This window comes from Athene noctua, chromosome 1 (assembly GCF_965140245.1).
Source record: "Athene noctua chromosome 1, bAthNoc1.hap1.1, whole genome shotgun sequence".
In the NCBI taxonomy this organism is placed as follows: domain Eukaryota; kingdom Metazoa; phylum Chordata; class Aves; order Strigiformes; family Strigidae; genus Athene; species Athene noctua.
In genome coordinates, this window is record NC_134037.1 from 24,262,637 (window position 1) to 24,286,630 (window position 23,994).

General features: G+C 38.0%; 1 protein-coding gene across 1 annotated transcript in view; it reads left to right on the forward strand.

Moving 5' to 3' along the window:
• DLGAP2 (DLG associated protein 2) overlaps positions 1 to 23,994 on the forward strand; it is an 84,708-nt gene that overhangs the window by 10,169 nt on the left and 50,545 nt on the right. The window contains exons 2-3 of the mRNA XM_074922347.1: positions 6,264 to 6,475; positions 20,741 to 20,888. Of these exons, the coding sequence (XP_074778448.1) occupies positions 6,264 to 6,475; positions 20,741 to 20,888 (360 nt within the window). The remainder of the gene's footprint in view (positions 1 to 6,263; positions 6,476 to 20,740; positions 20,889 to 23,994) is intronic.

Below are 23,994 nucleotides of genomic sequence, written 5' to 3' on the forward strand. Positions count from 1 at the left end.
AGCACTGACAATAGTGTTGAGGTGGAGACACAAGGCTAGCTACTGAGAAAACAAAGTTTTATTTTCAGATAGTGCACTCTTCCCTCCTGCAAAAAGCTAAACCAATAGGGTCTAGAGTACACAGCCAGTAAACAGGTAAATGTCACTAGTGTTACTAACTTCAGAAGAAAATTCTAGTAATTGGTCAGTGTTCCTTCTTCAGCAAAATTTTTGAAAACACAGGAGGTCCAGCTCCCACCTCCCATTATATCAATGAGACTTTCTATCGTACTAAAAAGCATTTCTGTTTGCCTTGCAAGATTGTCTTCTACTTTCATCTACTTGCAGCTGTGCACAAAGGCTGTTTTTCTGAGGCTCCTTGAAGAAGGCACGATTTAAGAGAAAATCTCTTACCTACATATCAGATTGTGTCCTTTTTGGGGGGAGGGGCATGTCATCTTCTTGACTGGGCTGAGAAAGCATAAAATTACAAATCTTACATATCTACTACATAGTGTTTCATATCTTACCTTTCTTCATGTCATCTATAGTCTAATTTCATGCACATACAGCTTCTGCTTCTAGTAAAATGTGAAGTTTATATTACTAAAATAAGATTTAGGTCATAATGACTATTTCAGTGGATTTTACATCTGCATGCTAATTAAATTTCACAGGACTTCTATGAGGTAGGTAATCCTTATTTTAACCCTTGAGAATAAGAAATATCAAGAATTGATAGTCAGGTCCCTCAGCTGAAGCCATATAATTAGAAGTGTTTCATTTTAGATAGTAAAGTGATATGCCAAATTTTAAGCAGATCAGCAGTTTAGCAATAGATCACCTTTAAAATTCTGGGAGCTGGGACCAAATGTCATAGAAGTGGGTGGAACAAGAGGAACAGATCTTTTTGGAAATGCCCGTGGCTGTTGACAGTTTGACTTCTTTAGCTAAATCCTAAACTGAAATAAAAAACTTGAATTAACAGTGGTCAAAGTCCAGAATTAATATTTCATTAGTTCTTCAAGTTTTGACATAAGTATTTCTTAGATACACGGTTGGGTATTCACACTGCTAGTACTAGTTCCTGAATGAGAGCCTAGATTACCTATCTCTGACTAGATATAATGAAAAACTTTTTGTCCCTGAGTGTAGTCAAACATTGGAACAGGTTGCCTAGAGAGGTTGTGGAGTCTCTATCTTTGGAAACATTCAAAATCCAGCTAGGCATAATCCTGGGCAACCTGCTGTACCTGACCATGCTTTGAGCAAGAGGCTGGACTAGACACCTCCAGAGTCCCTTCCAGCCTCAGCAGTTCCATGATCTCTAGTTTGTTCCAGAATTTTGGTGAACTCATCCCTGTTTTCCCTGACAACATGCTGTTGTTTACATGCAGAATCTGTGCAATCTGAGAATCAGGTACAGACTTACTGCCGAAGTCCAGTCAGGGGTCCAAAATCCTTTTCTTCTGACAGGTCTAATCTGAGCACAACCAAAAACCCAACAGGAAGGACTTCTAACAAAACGCAAGGATGGTGGCTTTTCTTCTAAAACAAGAAAATACATTTTCATGGTAACAAACTGTGAAGATGTGAGTTCAGTTTCTTCCTTATCCTGCACAAGGTCAAACACCCATCTTCTAAATTCCCCAGATTGCATTCTGAGCAGCAGGCTGTAAGGCAATTTGGAGAAAAGGCACTTCTTTCTTTGTTAAGATGCTCCACAAGTTTTACCCAAACACCCTGTTACGTAAAATTAATGTGAGTCTTTGACTCAGGGAGTATAACTAAGCTCCCTCATTCCAGGTAAGTGCCTGGATCACAAGGCTGCAACACACGCCGTCTTTTACATAAAGTCCTTCTCTTCTAACCAGCTCTCCCCAGGCAATCTGTGAGTGTTTCAGGAAAAGACCATGTGTTACAAAAAGATGAGGGGAGTATGCAAGCTTATTTACCAGCCCTAAATCTTCTCCTTCCTGAGCACTCCAATCATTATTGATTGATGGGCAGTAATATCTCTCAGTTCCACAGCCGTTTAGTCATGGAAGGAAAGAATAAGGCTGCTCAGTTCTTTGAAAATAGTATCTGAATTTGTTCTTCGGAAGATGGTTTTAAGCTGTGAACAGAAATGACAGAAGGGCTTTTCTGCTGCCTGGAATCAGATACAATAAACCCAGGAAAGTAGAAGCATTCAAGATTTTCTTCATGTTTTGCATTTTGGTCGCTACCTAAAGGGACCTTTTGGTTCCTTTTCGATGCTACTCTGTAGAAGCTAACTCTCCTAAAAGCCTTTTATGGGGAATTTAGGGTCCCACCTAAGGTTCTGGAGTTCACTCTCAAGATCAGCTTCATAAAATGTATTAAGTTTTAGGTACCAGGTGTTCTAATAAAATTAGCCCTAGGTGACTAATGTAAGATATCACAATGAATCAGTAGGAAACAATTAAAAGATCCCAAATTTCCTGAACTTGGTTGTGCTCCTCACAGCAACAGTGCATAAAATTTATTAAAGAGACTCATCATTCTCTGTAATAGTTACAACCAAATCAGCAGCCAGTGACAAAATTAAATTAAAAGACCTAGACCTTGTCAGCTCGTTGTTCTTACAAAAGGAAATTCATATGGTAATATGCAGTCTAATTCCTATGTGGATAGAAACTGCATATACACAGATTCATGTTAACATCTAGAACAGGAGGAAGGCCTTTTTAGACGTTATAAATATCAGCACTCATCACTATATGCAAGTAGTTAATTAGGGTAATTATTCCCAATTAGCAGCTGCAAGCCCTGCAGATGGGAATTTCAGGGGCTGGTAACCATTGTAAGAAAGCATTTCTGCAAGCTGCAAAGCCCTTTTCATGTTTTAGAAAATATGCATTTAATGACCATCATGCATGCTGTTAAATATTTTTGTTAATATTCCAAAATAAAAATCTTTCCATCATTATTATAATTCTTCTGCTTTTCTTTAAAGCTATGTTGGGGTCTGAGATGGCATGGATTTGGAAAGATTTTTCCAAGTATTTAACCTACCAGATAAAGTAAATTATGAACCAAGCTTAACTGGAACTCAGATTTTGCTTTTATTCTCAGTCCATGAGGAAAAACAATGTCAAGGGCCCTTTCGTTGGTCTTTGAAGACAGCAGAAGGACTCCAGCTGTTTTCCTATACTCTGCATGTAACCTAAGAGAACACATTGTCAAATTTGCTTGCCAGGCTCCAGAAGCATTTTGCCTGTGTTCATTGTATTCTGCTCCTTTGAATGGCTGAAGGGTAAAAAAATAGACATATTTTAATTGTGAATATGTTTTTCAACCATAAATGCTTCTATGATAGTCAATGAGTAACTCTGATTAAAAAGGCATTCTTGGTGCATTTTGTACCTCACAAGCATAAATGGAGCAAGGCTTCTTCAGTTTTTAGCTTTTATGTGAATTCATTTAACTTATGAATTCAGAAAGCAAAAGAAATGTAATCAACAAAAATAGTAAGGCACACAACTGTAAGATTTGTCCTCATGAAGCTCCTTATCACAGTGAAGAAACTTAATTTTTAGATACTTTAATGTAAAAAAATCAGTTTTTCCTATCTTTTAAAGTAAGATTTCAACTTCAATCAACAAATAAGCCTATGTTTACTCATTTAAATCTGGTCCTTATCTAGTTATTTGAACACAGAATTTCAGATAAAAGAAAGTTGAGAAACTAATAATTTATTGCATTTGAGTAAGTAAAGTGTTATTGATCAATGTCTTTCTAAACTTTCTATCTAATCATCTTTGGGCTAAAATGATTTCAAACCAAAATAATTATTCTATGAAAAAGTTATGAGGGTTTTTTTTAAAAATAATATTAAGACTGAACATAATAATTCAGCTTTAGTACAGAAAACTGAACAGTATGGTTTGCAGCGGGCCCTTGTGTGTCACATTTGTGCGTGTGTGGTGGGGTTTGGTAGCAGGGCAGTGGGCCACAGAGGTGGATCTGAGGAGAAGCTTTTCAAAGCTCCCCCAGCTTCAAGTCAGACCCACCTTTGCACCAAGGCGGGGCCAATTAGCAATGGTGGCTGTGCCTCTGTGATAATGTATTTAAGAAGGGGAAAACCTGCAGTAAGGAGAGGAGTGAGATGTGAGAGAGATACCTATACAGACACCAAGGTCAGTGAAGAAGGAGGGGGGCAGTGCCCTGGAGCAGAGACTCCCCTGCAGCCCGTGGTGAGAGGGCAGGCTGTGCCCCTGCGGCCCACGGAGGACCCCACGCCAGAGCAGGTGGCTGTGCCCGAAGAAGGGCGGACTGAGAGAAGGCCGCACTGGAGCAGTCTGTTCCTGAAGGACTGCAGCGCTCGGGAAGGACCCACGCTAGAGCAGTTTGTGAAGAGCTGCAGCCTGTGGGAAGGACTCATGCTGGAGAAGTTCCTGGAGGAATGTCTCACATGAGAGTGACCCCACGTTGGAGCAGGGGAGGAGTGTAAGGAGTCCTCCCCCTAAGGAGGAAGGAGCAGTAGAAACAACGGGTGATGAACTGATCACAACCCCCATTCCCCATCACCCTGCACCTCTCAGGGGAAGGAGGTAGAGAAATCAGGAGTGAAGCTGAGCCCAGGAAGAAAGGCAGGGTAAGGGGAAGGTATTTTAAAGATATGGGCCTACTCTGTTTGATTGGTAAATCAGTAGTGGTGGTGGTGTTCAGTGTAATTAGATGTCTTTTTTCCTTGACCGTAATTAGTGCATGAGCCCTCCCTGTCCTTGTCTCAATCCCCGAGCCTTATTTTCTCTTCACCATCCCACTGGGGATCTGTGATCTGTTTCATCTCTTCTTATCTGACTTAATCTTCAGCCTCTCTTTTTTCTCTCTCCTGATCTTGCTTCTTTGATTTAATATCTCTATCTTTACTTGTTCACCGTCTTTTAAAACTGCATTTCCTCCTTAATCCCTTTTTGGGACTCAAAGCACTAAGTCCATTCACTTGGTGTGTGGCTAATTCATGTACCCTGAAAGGGCAGTAAAGATGACAGGCAGATCTTATTTAAATCTGATCCCCAAGACTGCTGAAACCAATAGGAACATTTTCTTCAGCGCTGCAGTGAACTGTCTGCAGAAGGTCTCACATATGACTTGAAAGTCTTTATTAGACATCCTGCTTTGCAGAAAGTCCTCAGTATATGTTTGACTGGAATTTCAGATTTACAGTATATTGGTAAATAATGTCATTGTACTGTTTAATATATATGAAGTCATTTTGTTGATCAAGGATTTGATGCTGCCAAGTGCATCAGTTCTGGTCCACTGGTGTACTCTGTCACATCCTTCTTTTTAATCATGAGTCATTATAATGGATTTCAGAGAGTTGCTTATATACTGCAAGTTAAGCAAATGCTTAAGTGTGTTTCTGGATTAGGACCAGAGGACTCGGCACCTTGGAAGATTAAACAAAAAGCAAAGAATGAGCAATACTGTTAGAGACAGTCTTGCTGAGTTTAACCATAAATCTTAAAATAAGGCTGATTTCACTTTGGATTGTAATATTCCTGCTCAAATCTCTGCCAATTTGTGGTGCAGAGAGCTATCCATCCACCAGCTGTGGATTATCTGACTACCAATCTTATTATTTGAAAAATCACATCAACTGCATGAAAGCACCTTCCACAAAATTATTAATAATTAACTGGCTATGTTCCTGATATTTTAGAGTTCTCTATGAATTATTTTTCAGTTTCTAACTAAGAAAAAAGTCGAAGTGCCACTTTTTTTTTCCACAGAAGTTTGCCTTAAATCAGAACCCTATCCATTTATACCAAAATTACAGCTTAGTTTCACTTAAATATTTCATCCACCTTCCTGAAAAGCAGCCAAAGCCCCATATAAGAAGAATTGGTATAACACTCTGAAGTGCTCAGTTTTCATTGAGTTTTAGGTCTGAGACACCTGATCAACTTACTGTTTGTCAGCTGGAAACCTGTGTGCAAACTTTTAAGAGGTTGAGCTAAGCTCCTTCCTGCAATTTAAAACATGTCTACAAATAAATATTGCAGCTCAGCTCACAAACCATGACTTGATTGTTCCTTAGGTTCCAACATTTATAAATGGAAAATTTCTATCTTGAAGTTGGAATTAAATTGCCAAATCATTTGGGAACCTTAGAAATTTCTTTCTAAGTGATCTGTTTCTGAAGAATAAAAAATTCATTACTTATCTTTGTAAAATGAAAAATTGAAGGAAGTATTTAAGTATATGAAAAGAATAATGCTCATTTCATGTGTATGTTTTATGTTCTCCTTTAGGTACCTCAGGATGAATGGGGAGGATACCCAGCTGGTGGGAAAGATGAAGAGATCCCCTGCAGAAGAATGAGAAGTGGGAGCTATATTAAGGCCATGGGAGATGAAGAAAGTGGAGACTCTGATACTAGCCCCAAGACATCACCAAAATTAACAGTTCGACCAGAGTCGCTATTAAAATCCATTGGACAGAGACCACTGGCAGATCATCAAAAGTAAGTTTCACTATACCATGTTATACACCTTCCTGAAGGTTGCCATGACTTGGGTAACTTTTCTTTGTGTCTTACTGATACTAGTTAGTATCCATGAGGAAATATAATACTGTAATTAAAAAGCCAACTTTTGAGTCTTTGTTTTAAAATTAGCCAGTTTCTTGTGATTACTGGATGAAAAACTCTTCCTCCATTCATATAACAAACCTGCTACTTCAGAAAGATTTGTTATGTTTACTGAAATACAGCCTTTTTTAAATAAAAATTTTAAAATTCTGAATATTTTTTCCCTAGAAGGATTGTTTTATAATATGTCTTTATTGTTTCATTACTTTCTCTGAAATAGAAAATACACTCTATTCTATACTAGATATAATAACAAATATATAATTGTATCCTATATTGAGCATCTTACACTTCTTTATCAGTACAATGCTTTATGTATCAGCTGTGTATTTAAACACGTTGTGGAGGGTTTTGTTTGACTGGGGGGTGGGGATGGGTGCGTGTGTGTTTCATATTACCTAAAATATGATCTATTAAATAACTAAAGCAAATTTTAAAACTATAAAATGAAGTTATATAGGTTTTCAAATAGATCTTTATTTTTCTCTCCATTTTATCCTTTGTATCATTTTACAACTAAACTCTAAGTATACTCCTGAAGACAGTTTCAGAGTGGTAGCCTGATTTCAAATCTGAAGCTTCAATTAATGTGACTGGGTGTTTCTCACGGCATAGAAAATTGATCTTTTTGCCTGGAAGAAATGCATAAAATGAAGAAATTAAGAGTGCAACCTTTGATCAAAAGTTGTTTATTGTTCTGTAGGTAGTACTGTGCATAGTATGCCATAGTGACTCACCTTTTCATAAAATAAAACAAAAACCTTAGTCAATAATCTTTTTAATTAAATTAAATTCTTTAGATTGCAATCTGGAAGAAAACCATCAACTTTCATTATTATTGACGAGAACATTTTAAACTCTGTAGTTTTGTATAGTTTACTCATGCATCTCTGTAGGCTCAATTCATATGCACAAAGGAGTCCGTACCATGAGCTGCTGTAAGGCTTCTGAGATACCATGAAACAAGACTGACAGGTCTCTGCTCTTGATTGGCAACTAAAATCCAAGCAGGATACCTAATGGCATCTCAAAGAGTGCCAGAGACCTATGTTTAGGTAACTGAGCCAAATTCTGAACGTGAATCTGAAAGACTTGCTAGAATATTAGTTTCAATGATGAAAACATGACCTATAATGTTAAGTATTGCTGGCAAACCTGTACCTGGCTGGTTTCCAAAGATGAGACAATGAAATGACAGTAGTTGGAAGTAACATTTGAATTTTTGATATCCTCAGTCACTGTATCTGCGCTGAATTTTGGGTTTGAGGCATGCTGGCTGCATCAACTGGTTCAGTTCAAATTTCTAAAGTCCATAGAAAACAAAAGAGGTGGTTAATTTTCAGCTTGGTGAGTATGTATCAGTGGGAGCAGAAGCCTTTCAGAATGAGGAGCACATAATTTCTGAGCCATGTTGGAGACGTGTTGTGAATTCTTCAGTCTTGGATTTTCTCATAAATGGATCTGAAAGCTGTGGGTGTTGCAAAAGGGCAGTTATCCTTGTGGGATAAAATGTGCTAAGGGAGAGTAGTCTAATGTTTATGGCTTATTAAGAATGACCCTTCTGGAGGCAACAGGAAAAGAGGAGACAGGTGACTTTCTCAGACTTCCACACATTGACCAGATGTCTTCCTGATGGTAAATTAACCATTTCCAGAACACAGACCTGAGTACAGAAACCTGACCATGTACACTGACAAGGTTGTGGAGTGGTCCCTCGCTGACTTGTTGCCTGGGTCTATTAGCACTGTTCCAGCCACTGCCTGGCCAAGTTCTGGTCATTGGTGTAGGCCAGGGGTCATTCACAGAAGGCAGTTTGGATGCAGCCATCCTGGTTTGGAGGGTATGTCATACCCATTGTAGTACCACAGACTAAAATATTTTTTCAGATACAGTTCTAACTTTCCAAGTACTTAGACCAAATAAAATATATACTATTCTGGTTTATGTTTTCAGCTATGGTTGGGCTTCTGTCATGGTTTGAACTTGGCTGGCAGCCAAACATCACGCAGCTGGTCACTAACCCTCCTCGCCTCCAGCCCAGGAAATAAGGAACGGACAAAAGGAGACCCGTAGGTTGAGATAAAAACCAGTTTAGTGATGGTAATAAAACAAAACAATAACAATAATAGGAAGTACAAATAGGTAAAGCACAATGCACTTGCTCAGCACCCACCAAGCGATACCCATTCCCCCTCTTGTCCAGAAACCCCGAAAGAAAGAAGATCCCACCATCACAAACACAGAAGCGAGAGAGAACCCACCTCCTTTATATACTGAGCACAATGTCACATGATATGGAATACTCCAATAGCCAGTCCAGGTCTGGCACTCTAGCTGTGCCCCCTCCCAGCTCAAGAAAAATTAACTTTATCCCAGCTGAAAACAGGACAGCCTCCCACAAGTGAATGTAGATAACAGCACAAATTTTCCTGTGAGCAGCATGTCTCAGTGACTGCCCTAGACACCTACAACTTATAAAAGAGATCCAGACGTACATACGTATTCAAACAAAGAATATGTTTCAAGGAAAAAAGTCTTTCTGAGCTGTTAAATCCTGAAGGCAGGTGGTTATTAGTAGGCCAATACTAAATATTGTGTCTTCTGTCAGTTTTCCATGTATTGAAAATACACTGCTCAAAATATAATTGATTAAAACACGAGTGTGATGCTGATGCAGTATTCTGGGATTGACAGCTGTGCCTGTTCACGGCCCCAAAGGATTCAATGGCATAATTACCATGAACTGGAGTCAGAAAAGGAGGAAGCTTTTTGTAATACTGTGAAATATTATTAGGGGGTCTGTTAAGAATTTATCACAAACACTGCACTAGGAATAACTGAGCAGTCAGGCTGCTGCTGACAGATATCTTTTAAATCCTCGGTTTTCCCTTAAACTGAGGGTCAGCACCTTGAATCTGCCAGCCTAACATACACACTTTTTTTTCTAGTGATCTTCAGGCAGAAATGTGACAACTATTCTGGTTCTTGTATGTCTGTCTTGCAAAAATCTGTGAATTTCAGCAGTCCTAAAGCAGACAGAAAATTTCTTGTCTGACAGGAATACAAAGTGCTGATCCTAAACCTGGGTTTTCACCACAAGCCATCTCCTCCCAATATGTCTCTGTCTCCCTGTCACTGTGGTTACCTTTTATATCTGGTGGATTTCTATGAAGGTTGTAGCAAGGGATGATGGTTATGGAGTCTTCCTTTCTCCTCTGGCACAGCTCAGTAATCCCCACTGCATGCCGAGTACCCTTTGTGCCACTGATCATGCTGCTGAGCCAGAGCCAATGTTTGGAACAGCATTCCTGCATGTATAGCAGGGCTGAATAGCTTTTCTGGTATGTATTATGAGAAATTACATAATTCAAGATGTCAGCTGCATTAGCTGGCTTTTTAGCTTGTTTATCAGGAAGGAGGGAGCTAATGCACAGAAATAAAACCGGGCTCATACTCTCTTAGTCTTCTGCTTGGGTGACAGAAGAGCTCAGAACTGGGGTTTGACAGAGCACCAGTAATCCTGTAATAAAAACTGAATATTTATAATTTTGGCGGTGTAAAAACATGCATTGGCTGCAAAACGTATGTAGGTGGATTTTATAAGAATAAACCTAGTTTGCTATCACTATCCTGAATAGGATAAAATGAAAATTAGAAAAGCCTTTACTTAACCTTCAACAGATTTCTGATATGTGTGCATGTTTCTCCTCTGAGTTTCATCAGGCATCTTTGCAAGGAGCTCTTTTCCATTTAAATTCTATTTCTACCTTGACAGAAGTAATTCCCTATTTTGTGGGTTTGTGTTGCTCAAAGATTCAGCAAATTGAACATTAAAAATTCATAAACAATAAAAATTCATATTTGTATCTGAATAAATTATTTTATTTAACAACATACAAATAGGTAAATGTTACTGATTTAAAAGAAGCATTAAAATTCTGAAATAATTTCTTTTAAGTTACTCTTGGAAAGGACTATATTTTACTCTGAGTGGGAATAAAAAGGAAGTGCAGGGCCTGCCACTGCTGGTTTGCGCAGACGGCAGCAGCAGGGCATATACCCAACCACCATCATCTGACCACCACCTCTGTCAAACTGCCAGTACAGCCAGGATGATCCCCAGCCTGCTTTCCACCTAGGCCACCTGGCTCTCCTCTAGATAGAGCCCAGGCATGCTTCAGGGACTAACCCTGTTGGATGCATCTGCACTCTCTATAGGATAAGGAAGTTTAACCATACAAGTCAGTTGGCCAAAGGGTCAAGTAACAGACCTAGCTTGTTTCTGAGTATAGCTGCAGCCTAAGTAAACTCAAGTTTTGCTGTGTTTCTCAAAAATTAAATGCACCTAAATATCTACATTACTGACTGAAGATAAATTAATTTCAATTATTTTATTGTGAATGCTGTTTCAAACTAGGTAGTATGTTGCACTACTTAGTGCTATAACATCAAGTTGAAGCCCAGTATAATTTATTATTATTATGAAATTGCATTTGAGTGAAATATAATGCAATAAAGCTTGCTGTGGTGGAGATAGGACACATATTTGAATTTGGTTCCTTTCCAACTTTTTGATTTCTTGGAACAGCACCAGCAATCCCATTTATTGTGGAAATTATCTTGACTCCCAGTAGTCCCAGGAGGAAAAAAAAAAAAAAAAAAATATTTGGCATTTTGATTAGACATACGAAATTTTTCATACGTCAGTTTTGGTATTCTATGAACAAATGTAGGTCTTCTGGAGGTGAAATGCAAGCCCTTTCAATTCAGTCCATTTTTCTCTGCTGTGCTGTGATGCTGCTGGGGATGGAGTTAAACTGTGTTGGAAGGTAGTTTGCAGAAGGTAGCTTGCAGAAGGTAGGTAATGTGCTGCTAGGTATTTTTGTTTACAGTAAAGGTCAAAACAGCTGAACAGTTTATGGAACTGGTAGCTGAAACAAAGGGAACATCTGTCCTAAATAAGTTTTGTGCAGTCCTGGGAGAAAGACTGAGCCATGTGATTTGTAAGGGTATCCTTCCAACCTAGTACATGTCATTTCTCTGTGACAAAAACAAGCTGATAGATGGAAGCATTAGAGACACTGGGATCCAGAAAGGAAAGCTGAAAAGAGGACAAGAATTTGGGACTATGTGATGGAAAAGCAATTCTATTACTGAAGATAATATTCTGGTTATTTGGTGTTTCTTGTTTTCAGGAAAAGAGTACTTAATATACTGATTATGTAAATGAAAAGGATAGACCTGTAGAAATAGCAAGTTTTCAGTATCTCCTTTTTGAAGTATTGCAAAAGACTCTGAAAACTGTCTAACCATTTAGTCAAAAGGGATAACAATAGCATTTAGCCAAAAGTTAATACATTCTATTTGAAGATCAAACTGGTATCACTCACACGAATGAATAGTCACGCTGTGCTGAAGCTTTCCATTATGCTCTGAAGTGACCCATGGGAAACTAGATGCTGCAAACATGAAGATTAAATAGGTTAAGTTGCAACAGAATAAAATCAGTGACAGCAATGTGTACCTTTGTTTTGTGAACCTTTAATGGCAGACTTTACTGTGGCGCTGGTAGTCCAGATACTTTAAGCTGATGGGTAAGGAGACAGGAAGGCATGTGAGCAGATTGTACAAAAAAAAGTTTTGATAATGCAGGCTGTAGGTAAGTGTGCACATGTGGAGAAGTGAGTGTGCTGCAATAACTTCATCGATTAAGAGTTTCAGCACAGCGTCCTTGCTAGGGAAATTAATGTCCTATTTCAATGTTATCCATTGCTGCACACCAGTGATACAAGCCTCTGTTAATATTTAATGGTAAACTTCAATTCACCATTAACTCTTCTTCTGCATTTAAAATTAGGAATGGTTTTGAAGCATTCCTGAGAAATATTTTCAATAAAAAAGATGGGGAAAGTCACTAGAAAAGTAACTCTCATCTTTAATATGCTTTTTATTTATCTTTGTTTTTTCCTCAATCTCTGACTCTAAAAAGCCTCATTACACACTTCATTAGTAGCTTTCTGAGGCCCTATAGTGTAGTAGCATCTACTCTGAGTCTCTGAGGGGTGAAATTGGAGATTTACTGAGGAGAGTTTGAGGTCTAATTACAAAGCCTTATCAACTAATAACGCAATCAGTGGGCCACTGGCACAGTGGTAGTGTTCTCTGCTGCAGTCAGTAAGATCTGGGTTAGATTAGTCCACAGGGTTAAGAGGGAATGCTGATGAAGGGCAGCTAGTCATCTGGCTACCTAGGAAGTATCTTTTATGGGGTCAAAAGATGGTCCCCATCCTTTCTTCCTTTGCAGAATAATATGAAATGCTCTTAAGCAGTGTTAGGCACCTTGTTCTCTTAGAAACAGCATAGTGTGAAACCCAGGCAGTAATTGAGCCTAAATCTCCTGCTTCATTGTAGTGAATATCAACTTTATGTTGTAGGGCTGAAATGTATTACCCTGGATTAGTGATGGAAAGGTGGATCCCAAGGCTCTGAACAAAGTGCAGAGTCTCCCTAGGAATAAAACAGGCTTTTGTCAGAAAGATGTAATTATGTGATGGATGGCAGTGAAAATGCAGTAAGATTCAGGCCAGTCTTACAAGTACAAATACTGAGATCCAAAAGAAATTATGTTTCTGGTTTCTAGTGCTTGTTAATTCCTGCTTTCAACAAATGTTAGTTTTACTTTTAATCTGAAAAGGATCAAGACCTGCCTTTCTCATTTGTTTAGCTTTTAATAAAAACTAAATGAGACTATAAAGTATGTGTGTAGAAACATTTTTTCAGGCAATGATTTGAAAATTAAGATGCTTTTGGTTAAAAAGCAGAAATCTTACATATATTTTCACTTCTTTCAATTCAACTCATTTTTTCCACAGAATTTACATAGTCTCATTAATGTCTTCAACTTCGGCATGAAAAGGTCACTTATTTGCTTAAGACCTATTGTCTCTAATGGACTTACTTGTATGTTTAAATTAAGCTCATGTTCAGATGCTTTAGTGAGTCCTGATGGTCTGAAGTCTACATTTGTTCTGCCTAGTTATGTTTTTTTGCATGTGTACATGTATACATACCAAAACCAAATAAAAGAAAACAAAAGTCAGAGAGCTTCCTGAAGAAAATGATGAATATTTCAGTTCCATAACAGGATTCGGGAACATACAACCAATATTTGAGTTTTGCCTAGATCCTTAGATCCATTTCCTGAACTGATACATGATGCTTTAAATGCCTCTCAGTTTTTGCCGTAACATCTGCCTGAGTTTTGTTGTTGCTGACCAGTTCATGCCCTACGCTCCAGGGCTATCTCAAAATAGGATATTGGAACAAGACTTTTAGGATTAGCTATATGTGCACATCTGTCACCTCTTACAAACAATAGCTCTGAGTTTAGATTTCCCACATCAGACTTTTTTTATTGCATGCACATTCTGCATGGAGTATAGGCCTGACTGAGCCTACGTTCTCTGTATCTTTGCAAGCAGTGATCATTCTCTTCTGGTTCATGTTGTACAAAATCCCTAAATACTTACCAACGAGAAAGGTTCTCTCCTACCAGTGATTAGTAGGCATTTCGTAAGGACAGAAACAGCAGTCTCCACCTCTTTGCTAACATATTTCTGTAATAAATCATATGTTCAATATCTTTCAAGCACCTTTTTAAAAAAAGGCTATGCGTCAATGATGAAAAATAAAAGCTTCTTAAAAGTTTAATTTGGCCCAAATTCTCATATCTATCTGATCAAAGAGAAGCTCCAGAGCTCTTTGGCAAAGATTAGAAAAGAATTTATTCATTACAGATAAATTCACCAGATTTATGTGTACTTTCAGTTGTGCTGTTCTGAAGGGAGAATCAGACTTAGTCTATATTCTAAGTTCCCCAATGTTCCCCTGCACGCAGGCACATCTGTGCCCCTTTGCAGAGCTCTATTGACTTCAGCAGGGATTCACGGAGACACAGTGTGACTCGCAGCTGCTATACAATGACTCTGCTAGCTAAGCTTAATCATTAGATTCTGGTCGATGAGTTATTTCATGTACCTACAAAGACATAGTTAAGATAGATCCAGATAGAGAAATGAATATCCATTGAAATGCAAATCTCTCAGTAAAATAGGTTTTGATAACTTATGCTACTTTGCAAATCCTAATGCACCTCCCTTTTAGGTGCTCAAGATGAATTCTTTTACAAATTTTATCTTTTTGTCCCAGAATGATACTTCTGAATTACATATACTGATTTAAACAGAAGTGATTGTACTTTCTTTAATGTTCCCATTCATTCTCAGATTTTTGGACAAATGCAGGAATGATCATGGAAATAAAAAAGTACGATTTTAGAATATTACTATTCCAAAAATTAATTTGATTGAAAATGGACTGACTTTATATCTGATGCTCTTACTAAACATGATAGAACCATTCAGAGTCAAGGAAGTTACTTTCTTGCTTCAACTTTTAGAGGCCTAGGAAGATTTTAATTCACTTTTGGTACATCCTTGACCCAGGGTGCACTGGTGGCTGGATATCTGACAGACAACAGGTACTCTGGGGAGTGATCACTATTTTGAATGTGAGTAGATCAAGAAATGACCTTGGCAAGTGTAGGACACTTGCTGCATTGTTGGCATCATGTTCATACTTTTTTGAGCAAAGGTTTATGAAAAAGTATATAATATCAATCACTTACTAGAAAATAAAATACTGACAGTAAAAAAAGAAAAAACAAATCAGCATGACAGAGACCCCTTTCTTAGGACTCGTACACCCCATGTTCCCACTAGGGTTGTCTTGACTGTCAAGTGCTGCTGCTCAGGAGTCTGAATTTGTAGGGATAATTTAGGAGGCTTCTTTGTTTTGTTTTGACCCTGTCTTAGCTATAAGCTGTAAAACCATGACAGCTCCTAAATCTGGCATTTCAAGGTGTCCTAAAAAGTGAAAACATGTTGTTTTACTATCGTATATACCTTTTCACCAAATGACAAAACGATTTGTCTTCTGCAAAACATGCAATGGTCGCATAAGTCATGATACAGTACTGAGTGTTGTAATTCTAGTTTACAGTAATACTCTTCATACAGCAATGACAAGAGACTTCAGGAAACACACCACAAACCATCCTGGGGGTTCATAAGCATCTGAACTCAGTGATGACAAAGCATGGGCTGAGTGCTGCACAAAGTGATATAGTTCAAGTGAATGGTGCAAGCTGTATGGCGCAGACCACAGCGGGAATGCCTCAGAGCCCCCAGCACTCCATGCTGAAGTCGTCGGGCTGCTTCTATGGTCATAGAAACTTTACAAAAGTTATATAAAAAATGCAATGCAGGAAAAAAAAAAAAAAAACAAAAAAAAACACCACCAAACCAAATTTAGCTAGTTACTGCCTATAAATTAAAGTAAGCATCTTACTGCTTTTAAAATTACACAGTTAATAGAGGAGGAAATAGATGCCTGAATAGATGCCTAAGTAATTGATGTCTAAAAATGAGGAAATAAGTCCTTCCCTTATCATTAGTTAATGCTTGACTGTAGCTATTGGATTCGTTTACGTGATTGTTCCTTTCATTAAAACATGTTCTGAATATCTTTACAAATCTTCTGTTACAATGGCATAATTGGGAAACGATAAGAAGATCTAGCTGTGCTTTTCAGTCTCTGGAAATCTCTTGACAAACATTATCTAATTTACTTGAACTTCATTCTACATTTTTACTGTACTGAGTCCTATTAAGGACAGTTACAAGACATGGCAAAACACAGAAGGAAATATGCTTTCTGGAGTCAAAAGAGTAAAAAATCATCCTGGTTTGGTTTCATTTGGGTTTTTAGTACATTTTGTTGCTTGTAGGGCTAAAGTAAGAGGTATTTTCCAGCAGTTATTTTCCACCATTCTGTTCCTAACTTCATACTTGGTGAGATGTGGGCAAGAACCATTAGTTTGTACAGGAGAAGAGTTTGTGCTTTCGTGGAAGCCAATGTCCCCAGTGAGGAGGTAGGGTTAGATGGCTGTAGCAGGGGTGAGCTGGACTCTGCTGACAGGTAGAGGTGTTAAAGGTACTTTTGAAATCTGCAAAGAACAGAACTAGGATAAGTGGCCCAATGCTGGCTTCTGTGATGATGTTTTGGAAGACCTTGAGCAGGACAACTGTGAACTGGGAATTAAGAGGATTCTAGGGAGCAGTAAGGATTAGGGTCTGAATTGGTCAAGAATGAAGGAGCGCTGTACTTCAGAGTTTTGGTAAATGAGAGTTCTAGGGCTGGAGGAAGAGACAGCTTTCAGATAGGAACAGCAGGGCATATGAGGTTTGGATACAGAGGCCTGAGTTTTTGCAGACTAGTGAAATGCAAGAAAAGTGAGGCTGTGATGCAAGACTCTTAGAAACTGCTAAACAGGAATTCTTTTTTGAACTGATGCCTTTTGCCTTACTCTATATCTATTTTTTGCTGTTGGAATATGCAGCCTAATCTTTCCCATTCACTGTCTATCAGGGTGACATGCTATCCCAGACATGCTATTGGATATGCTATCAGATATACTGTCCCAGATAAGCATGCTGTGCTGTAGCTCACCTTATGTGGTTATAATACAGTATTTTGTCCTCCCTGAATACACTCAGGAAATCTGCTGAGCGCTGAAAGTGCTGTTGCAAATTTAGCTATCTTCACTGGGAGTCCTAAAGCTTTACTTTTAGAGTACAGGTTCTCAAGAGCTGCAAGGTCATTACATGAGACTTTCTATTACCCGAAAGTTTCTCTAGGCTTTCAGCCTTGCTTGCAGCTAAGATACTTCTTAAATTTAAGATCTCTTCCTAGCTGCCCTGGACTTCCTCTGAAGTCAATAGAAAACGGAAAGCAACACCAGAGGGCAAAATCTTTTCAAGGGGGATCAATTCCTGTGATTTTCTCTTTGGAAAAGCAAATGTGGAGAACTGACATCCAATTTAATTTTTCCTATTAGTCTCATTTTCTTCCTTCATGGTACCTTTTCCATAATACCAAACTTTAGAGTCACCTCCTTGATGTTACTGTGTGTATTTGGTTTGTGGTCCTGGAGATGAACTGTCAAACCATCTCATGTGCTCATGCTTGTCTTGCCCTTCTTCAGTGACGAGCTGAGATATAAGGTCATCTATTACAAAGCATAAAAGAAAAATTATTTTATTTTACCAAAGTGATAAAGTTGTGGTGTTTTGGAAATCAAGGTCAAGAATTTTGTTGCTAAGTTTATAGATAGAGTGGTTGTCATTAAAAAGCTAGCGTTTATCAATGTCACATGTGGTATGTGTTTTGTAGTATTGACAAGCAAGAAAGTTCCTTGAGCAAAAGGTAATGACATTTGAGAGCAACTTTCCCTTGTAACTTTTGCATCAATGGCATTTTGGTTCTGGATCAAGTTTATAGCAAGATCATCTTTTTTAACACACATTGGCACATATATCCTAGAAGATAACTTCGAGTGTATATCTTAGAAATTAAAAAGAATAATTTCTTTTTATCAGGAAAATTTCCAAGCATTAATCTAATGGATGTGAAATTGCTTTTACAGCCTAATACATGTAACATTTATTTTGCTACAGTCCTATGAATCAATTGCTCTCCTCTGATAAATGAGAGATTATTTAACTGTCAGGAAATGTCCAAATTCGTCCATCAAAACTCAGCTGCTTAGCAGTACCAGGGAATACTGGACTTCTTTCCCTAAGAAATTATTGCTCTAGAAATTGTTGATTGATTTAATGATACCAATACTCACAAGGAACCACTATGTGCGTAATGAAATACTAGGTTGTTGAGCATTACTTAGCAAAAGAGACAGTTATTAGGAGCCAGTTTTAATTAATTAATTCTTAAGTAGTTTATAAAGTAATTAGTAATTTATAATTTAATTCTATTGCTTCTATCTTTTCTTAATGTGGCCCATGTTTTAATGAAGAAACCTCAAATATCTTTCACAAACTGTTTCTGAACTCAGAATCCCAGATTTTGCCACCTGATAACAAGTATCTAGAAGGTCCAGATGGAACTCATTTAACTGTTTTGAAAAATACTAAATTAACAATACCAGACAGATTTAGTAAAGCATATGCAAAGAAACAGAATGACACAAAGCAGGTAACAGTTATCAGCCTGCTGCCTATAGAAGAAAGGAGGTTTAGTTACATCCAGCAACTAAATATAGATAGGGAGTTTCTACACCCCTTCGCCTAATCTATTTGTCTTCATACCTATGGGAACAAAAAAAAAAAACCTGCTACAGTTCTTGTTTTCATCATCTAAAACCAAATTAGACCCACTATCAGAAATCTGCAAATCACTTTGACTGTAATAACTTAATTAACCTCAGATCACATGCCTACATCAATCTCATACATTTTAATTTTGGTTTTAGCAGTTATAGCATAGTTTCTACATAGGTTACCTCTGTTGTGAGGTTACTATTCCGTAGAAGGCACTGAATAAAGACAGGAAAAAAAAAAAAGTTTTTTCTTAGGGGAAATTTGTTAAGAATTCAAAAAAATGCCTGTCTTGCACCAAGATGAAAACAAAACTGCCCCTTTTCATTTAAGAATAAGGTGGCAGCCTGCTTTAGAGGAGCAGATAACCAAACCATTGGCAGATGCTCTGAGGAAGCAAGGCTATGCTTATGTTGACCCTGAGATGGCCAAGTCAGGGAGAACATGTGGAAGTGCTTGGGAACAGATATCCTAAGTATAAGGCTGAGTGGATCCGTAAATCTCATCTGCTCTTGCAGCTGGTGATTGTGAAGGGATCCTGGGTCACCACATGTCCAACATCAAAGGACAGGGAGGTGGACCTCAACACTATTTGCCGCTCTAATCAAAGTCATGATAAAAGGTCTGAGATTCCTTCCCAAGTGCTCCTCAGGGATTGCATCCAGCCCAAACTCAGGTTGTGTCCACTTAGTGAGGAAGGCTGAGTCCTTCCTCAAGCACCAGCTTATGGTCACGCTCAATCTTTGATAAACATGAACTAAGAAACAAGATCCTGGTTTGTGCCTTATTTTGCACCAGGAGTTGAACCTGTGGCTTTCTCATTCACTGAGTGGTCTGGTCCTTCCAGGAAAGAAGCTTCCCCCTTCACAGGAAAATTCCCAACAGCCTGGGCATGTGTCACAGTCACAGCTGGGCTGAGTGAATCTGCCAGCTCAGTTTGAAATAACTGTATTGCCAATATTGACAGATGTTCAACTGGCACAATCTATTGTTTCCAGAAACTACATTTTTGTTAAAGCTACCTTTAAGGAATGTATATAAAAACTACCTGTTTACTACATGAAACCAAACATTTTCTGAAATACTAATTTATGCAATGATGCCTAGGGATAAGTGTCACATGACTTCTAAAATCTGATTTTCAAAGGTTCTGAGAGCTCTGGTAAACCTTTTTTGTGACTAATATTTTTTAAAATTTTGTATTTTAAACAAAGTATTGTTATTTTCTTATGCCTATTTATTTTCCTGGAATGATAAATAATCAATATATTTAACATAAAACATGAAGACTAGCATACTCTTGTAGTGAAAGCATACTGTAAGGGCCTCAGTGTGGTGTTAAGGTCCCAGTCCTCCAAACTGGGAGAAGTGCTATAAGAAAAACATTTCTAGAGCTTTGTGCAGTTGCTCTGAGTACCTTATTAATCTATTTTTTTAGCTGAACATGGGATATTTTGATCTTTTGTAAAAATATACCAATCCTTTGAAGATAAAAGGTCTCTTGATGCCTAGCACCCTGATGAAACCAGATGACAAGTAGCAGATTTTATCTATGAAGAAAGATTTTTAGTTACTTTGGTTTGTGCTTTAGCTCTGATTCTTGTTCCTGTTGACCTAGACATTCTCTTTTAGTAAAGTTCAACATTAATAGCCAGGAGGGTTGATGACGTTTAAATACAGTAAAGCCTTAAAGTTTCATATCATCTAGGTAGCAGAACTGCAGACAGAATCTCTGCTTGTGCTAAGGCATGTGACTACAACAGATCTATGATACTTTATACAGAGAGACATCTGGACCCTGGGGAATGGATTTGTGAGTCTCATAAAAATTACTGGTTTTAGTGTCCTAATTGATTCCATCTGTAGTTTTACACCCTTTCCTTTTTTCTTCCTCTTTCCTTTGTAGTCAGAGCTACCTTCAAACTGCAAGTGACGTGCCTGGGGGTCACAACCTGGATCCCTCTGCAAACTACAATTCCCCAAAGTTTCGCTCAAGGAATCAGAGCTATATGAGAGCAGTGAGCACGCTCAGTCAGGCCAGCTGTGTTAGTCAGGTGGGAAATTCTTGTTATAACTTTTCTTATAGGTTAATCACAGATGCGAGAGTTGTTACTAGTGAATGGTTTTGGGGGGGGGGGTTAATTAATATCAAACTGAAGATGTGAATTGTCAAAGTAATTCATTACATTCTAAGGAATTTACATTCTAAGGCATGTAATCCTTGTTCAGAATTTCAAGAAAAATACTGATTGCTAGAAGCAAAGGGACACTGTCAAACATAATATTTTCCATCTATTTTTCATTAAAAATATTAATACTGGTATTTTCATTTTTCATCTATATTAAATATTTAAGTGTTAAGAAGATTCAGACTGAGCGTAAGGGGCACGGCACACTCCTACAATACTCAACCTCTGAAAATATCTACTCTGATTTCACTACATGTGGGTTGCCAGATTAAGATACAGATTGAAATAATTACGCTCCAAAGGAGCAGTGATTCATCTATAAACTCAATCCTTCACTCTTCTTGGGTGAGAGAATAAGTCCCATCGATTATTCAATGTATGGGGACTTCTGAAAAGAGACATTTTTCCACCCTGATGTTTTTATGTTGCTTAGTTAGTACTAATTCATGTTGAAGTGAGACCTGAATCAGGCCTGAAGTGCGAGCAGCCTTATGAAGTATGCACATGTTCTGTTTAGCAGAGGACTTACATAAAATTTCCAATGTTTCTAATGTTCATTGATCCTGACATTTCTTCCCTCTGTTGCTTCATGACAGGTGAGCCCTGACCTCTTGTCAGACATGTGTTACTTTATTTTCTTTGACCATTTAGTGAGGCACCTAAGGGTATAGTAGCTAATTATGCACAATGGTTAGTGAAAAAAATCTTTTTAAAGAAATTTTATATTCATCCACATTCAATTTGCATTGCATGGCTATTCAGGCCTGGATTCAACTCATCTAACTTGAGGCTTTTAACTGAGGCAACAACTAAAGCTTCCTCTGTAATTAATGGATTGAAAGAGTTTCTTCCAGGACAATGCACATCCCAAATGGGCTTAGAGCCTTCTGGAAATACTTGTCAGTCTCCACTGACTGTAGAGAGTTGGAAGGCACTAGTCGCCTGACTAATGCCCTTCAGTCAAATTCTTTAATTTACGTGGGATAAACCTAAGTATAATCTTGTACAGCACGCATCAGAATTAGAAACAGACAGTCAGTCATTTTCCAAACCTTTCATTACTTTTCATAGCTCCCTTCTGAAACCTGTCCTCATCATTCTCATGCCTTGGTGTTCATTATCCTGGTTTGGTTATTTTCTATTTTTATTACACTCTGGTTTTGAGAAAGTTTCATGAGAATTAGATTCTGCATTCAAAGCAAGAGCTGTTGGCTGTCACCTAACAATGCTATAATATAGAACTCTTCTGCCTCTTTGACCATACTTATGCACAGAGGTGTTCACTGAACTGTCCATAATGACTAATTGGTTTCAGCAGTGGTTAAAATTCTTCATTCAAATGTGCATTACCTGGAAAGATGTCCACAATAGATTTCATTTACAGGTAGATTGCTCAATTGGCCAGATTAACTAAACCTGCTGGATATAGTTCCTTACTTTCTTTTCCAGTCTTCACTAACCTATGTTCATTTTGTGTCAACCACATGCTTCCTACCTCAGCTGTTTCCAGACCAGTAATAAATGCAATAGATACTACACAAAGTAAATGCATTAAAATAACAAGTCTTGAACCTTTTCTGTTTCCTGTTCTTTTTCCATGAAACCATCATCTTCTTGTCCCATCTACATAACAGCAGTTTGTATGATTCGTGGTATTTTTAATGCCTTTTTTTTTGTGAGATCCTTCCTTTTTCACTCTTGGCCAAGGATAAAGAAAGATGCTGGGTTCCATGGTTTATATTTTTAATTTAAGTTTTAAAACTTTTATTTTTCTATTGTCAGTGACCTTAGCTTGAAAGAAGTGATTAGGATTTAAAGTGTTTATGGACTACATTACCATAAATTTCCTGATCAATGATGTACGCAAAATATTTCTGAGTGAGATTTTTTTTTTTTAATATTTTCGAGATTGCATTAGTCAACTTTATTAGAAGCAAATTTAGTGAAGGGTAATGTAATTCCTTTCAGAAGAGATTTAGTAGAAAAAATGTCATATGAAATTTAAATATCAGTTATTATAATTAGAAGTTCCATATGAAAATTCCATTTACTTAATCAGAATCCTAAAACATTTGAAACATTTGCACTCACTCTCTTTCCATAATGAATAATGTGCTAGAAACAGTAATAAAGAAAAATGCACTTAGCAGCTGTATAGAAAAAGTATTATCAGCTGGACATGCTGTTGAGTAACACAACAAATTTAACTTGGTGTTTATACTGTTTCTGATTTCTAGCACTCTCTTTTTAAAAAAATTTTCATCAGGAGTACATAACAGGAGGTCATGCATTTGTCTGTCCAGTGTCAGCTGCCTGTCTGATTTTGGATAAACATAATTTTGAATTATTCAGGTACATTTACAGGTGGATAGGGCTGACTTCAGTGAACCTGTTAAAAATGATGTAGGTAGAATTCAGGCACTCATCATCAAAACTGGAATACATAGTTCCCTACCGAGAGGTTCCCTAAGCCTGACCAGCCTGACTAAACCCGGTTTATCATGAAAGCTACCTAAAAACGTAAAGTTTTACATCATGCCCAATCTGCAGGGCAGAGTCAGCAGGTAGATGCTGGCTGCTGCTCAAACCCTGCAGGAAGCTGGAGAGTGGTGCTGAAATCCCCCAAAGGGACATCCTTGGAGGAGACACAGGTAGGCACATCTAGGGTGCTCTGACAGGCAGGGCTTTTCAGCACACCTTATGGCAGAAGTATCAGACTTAAGATAATGCTGCTGAAGAAAAGACAGAAGTAGTGGCTACATTTTGTTTTTTCCACAGTAGCTGAATGGCTGACCCAGTTAACCAGGAAATGAGTTTGGTTTAAGGCTCTTCTCAGCTAAAGAAGGTCCAAGATTACTTTCTCATCTGACCACTTTTCACTCCATTATTTCAAAGATCCTTTCACATGCTTTGTGGGACACAACTCTTGATGTAATATTTCTCAAACCTTTCAGAAGCGTCACCTCCTCTG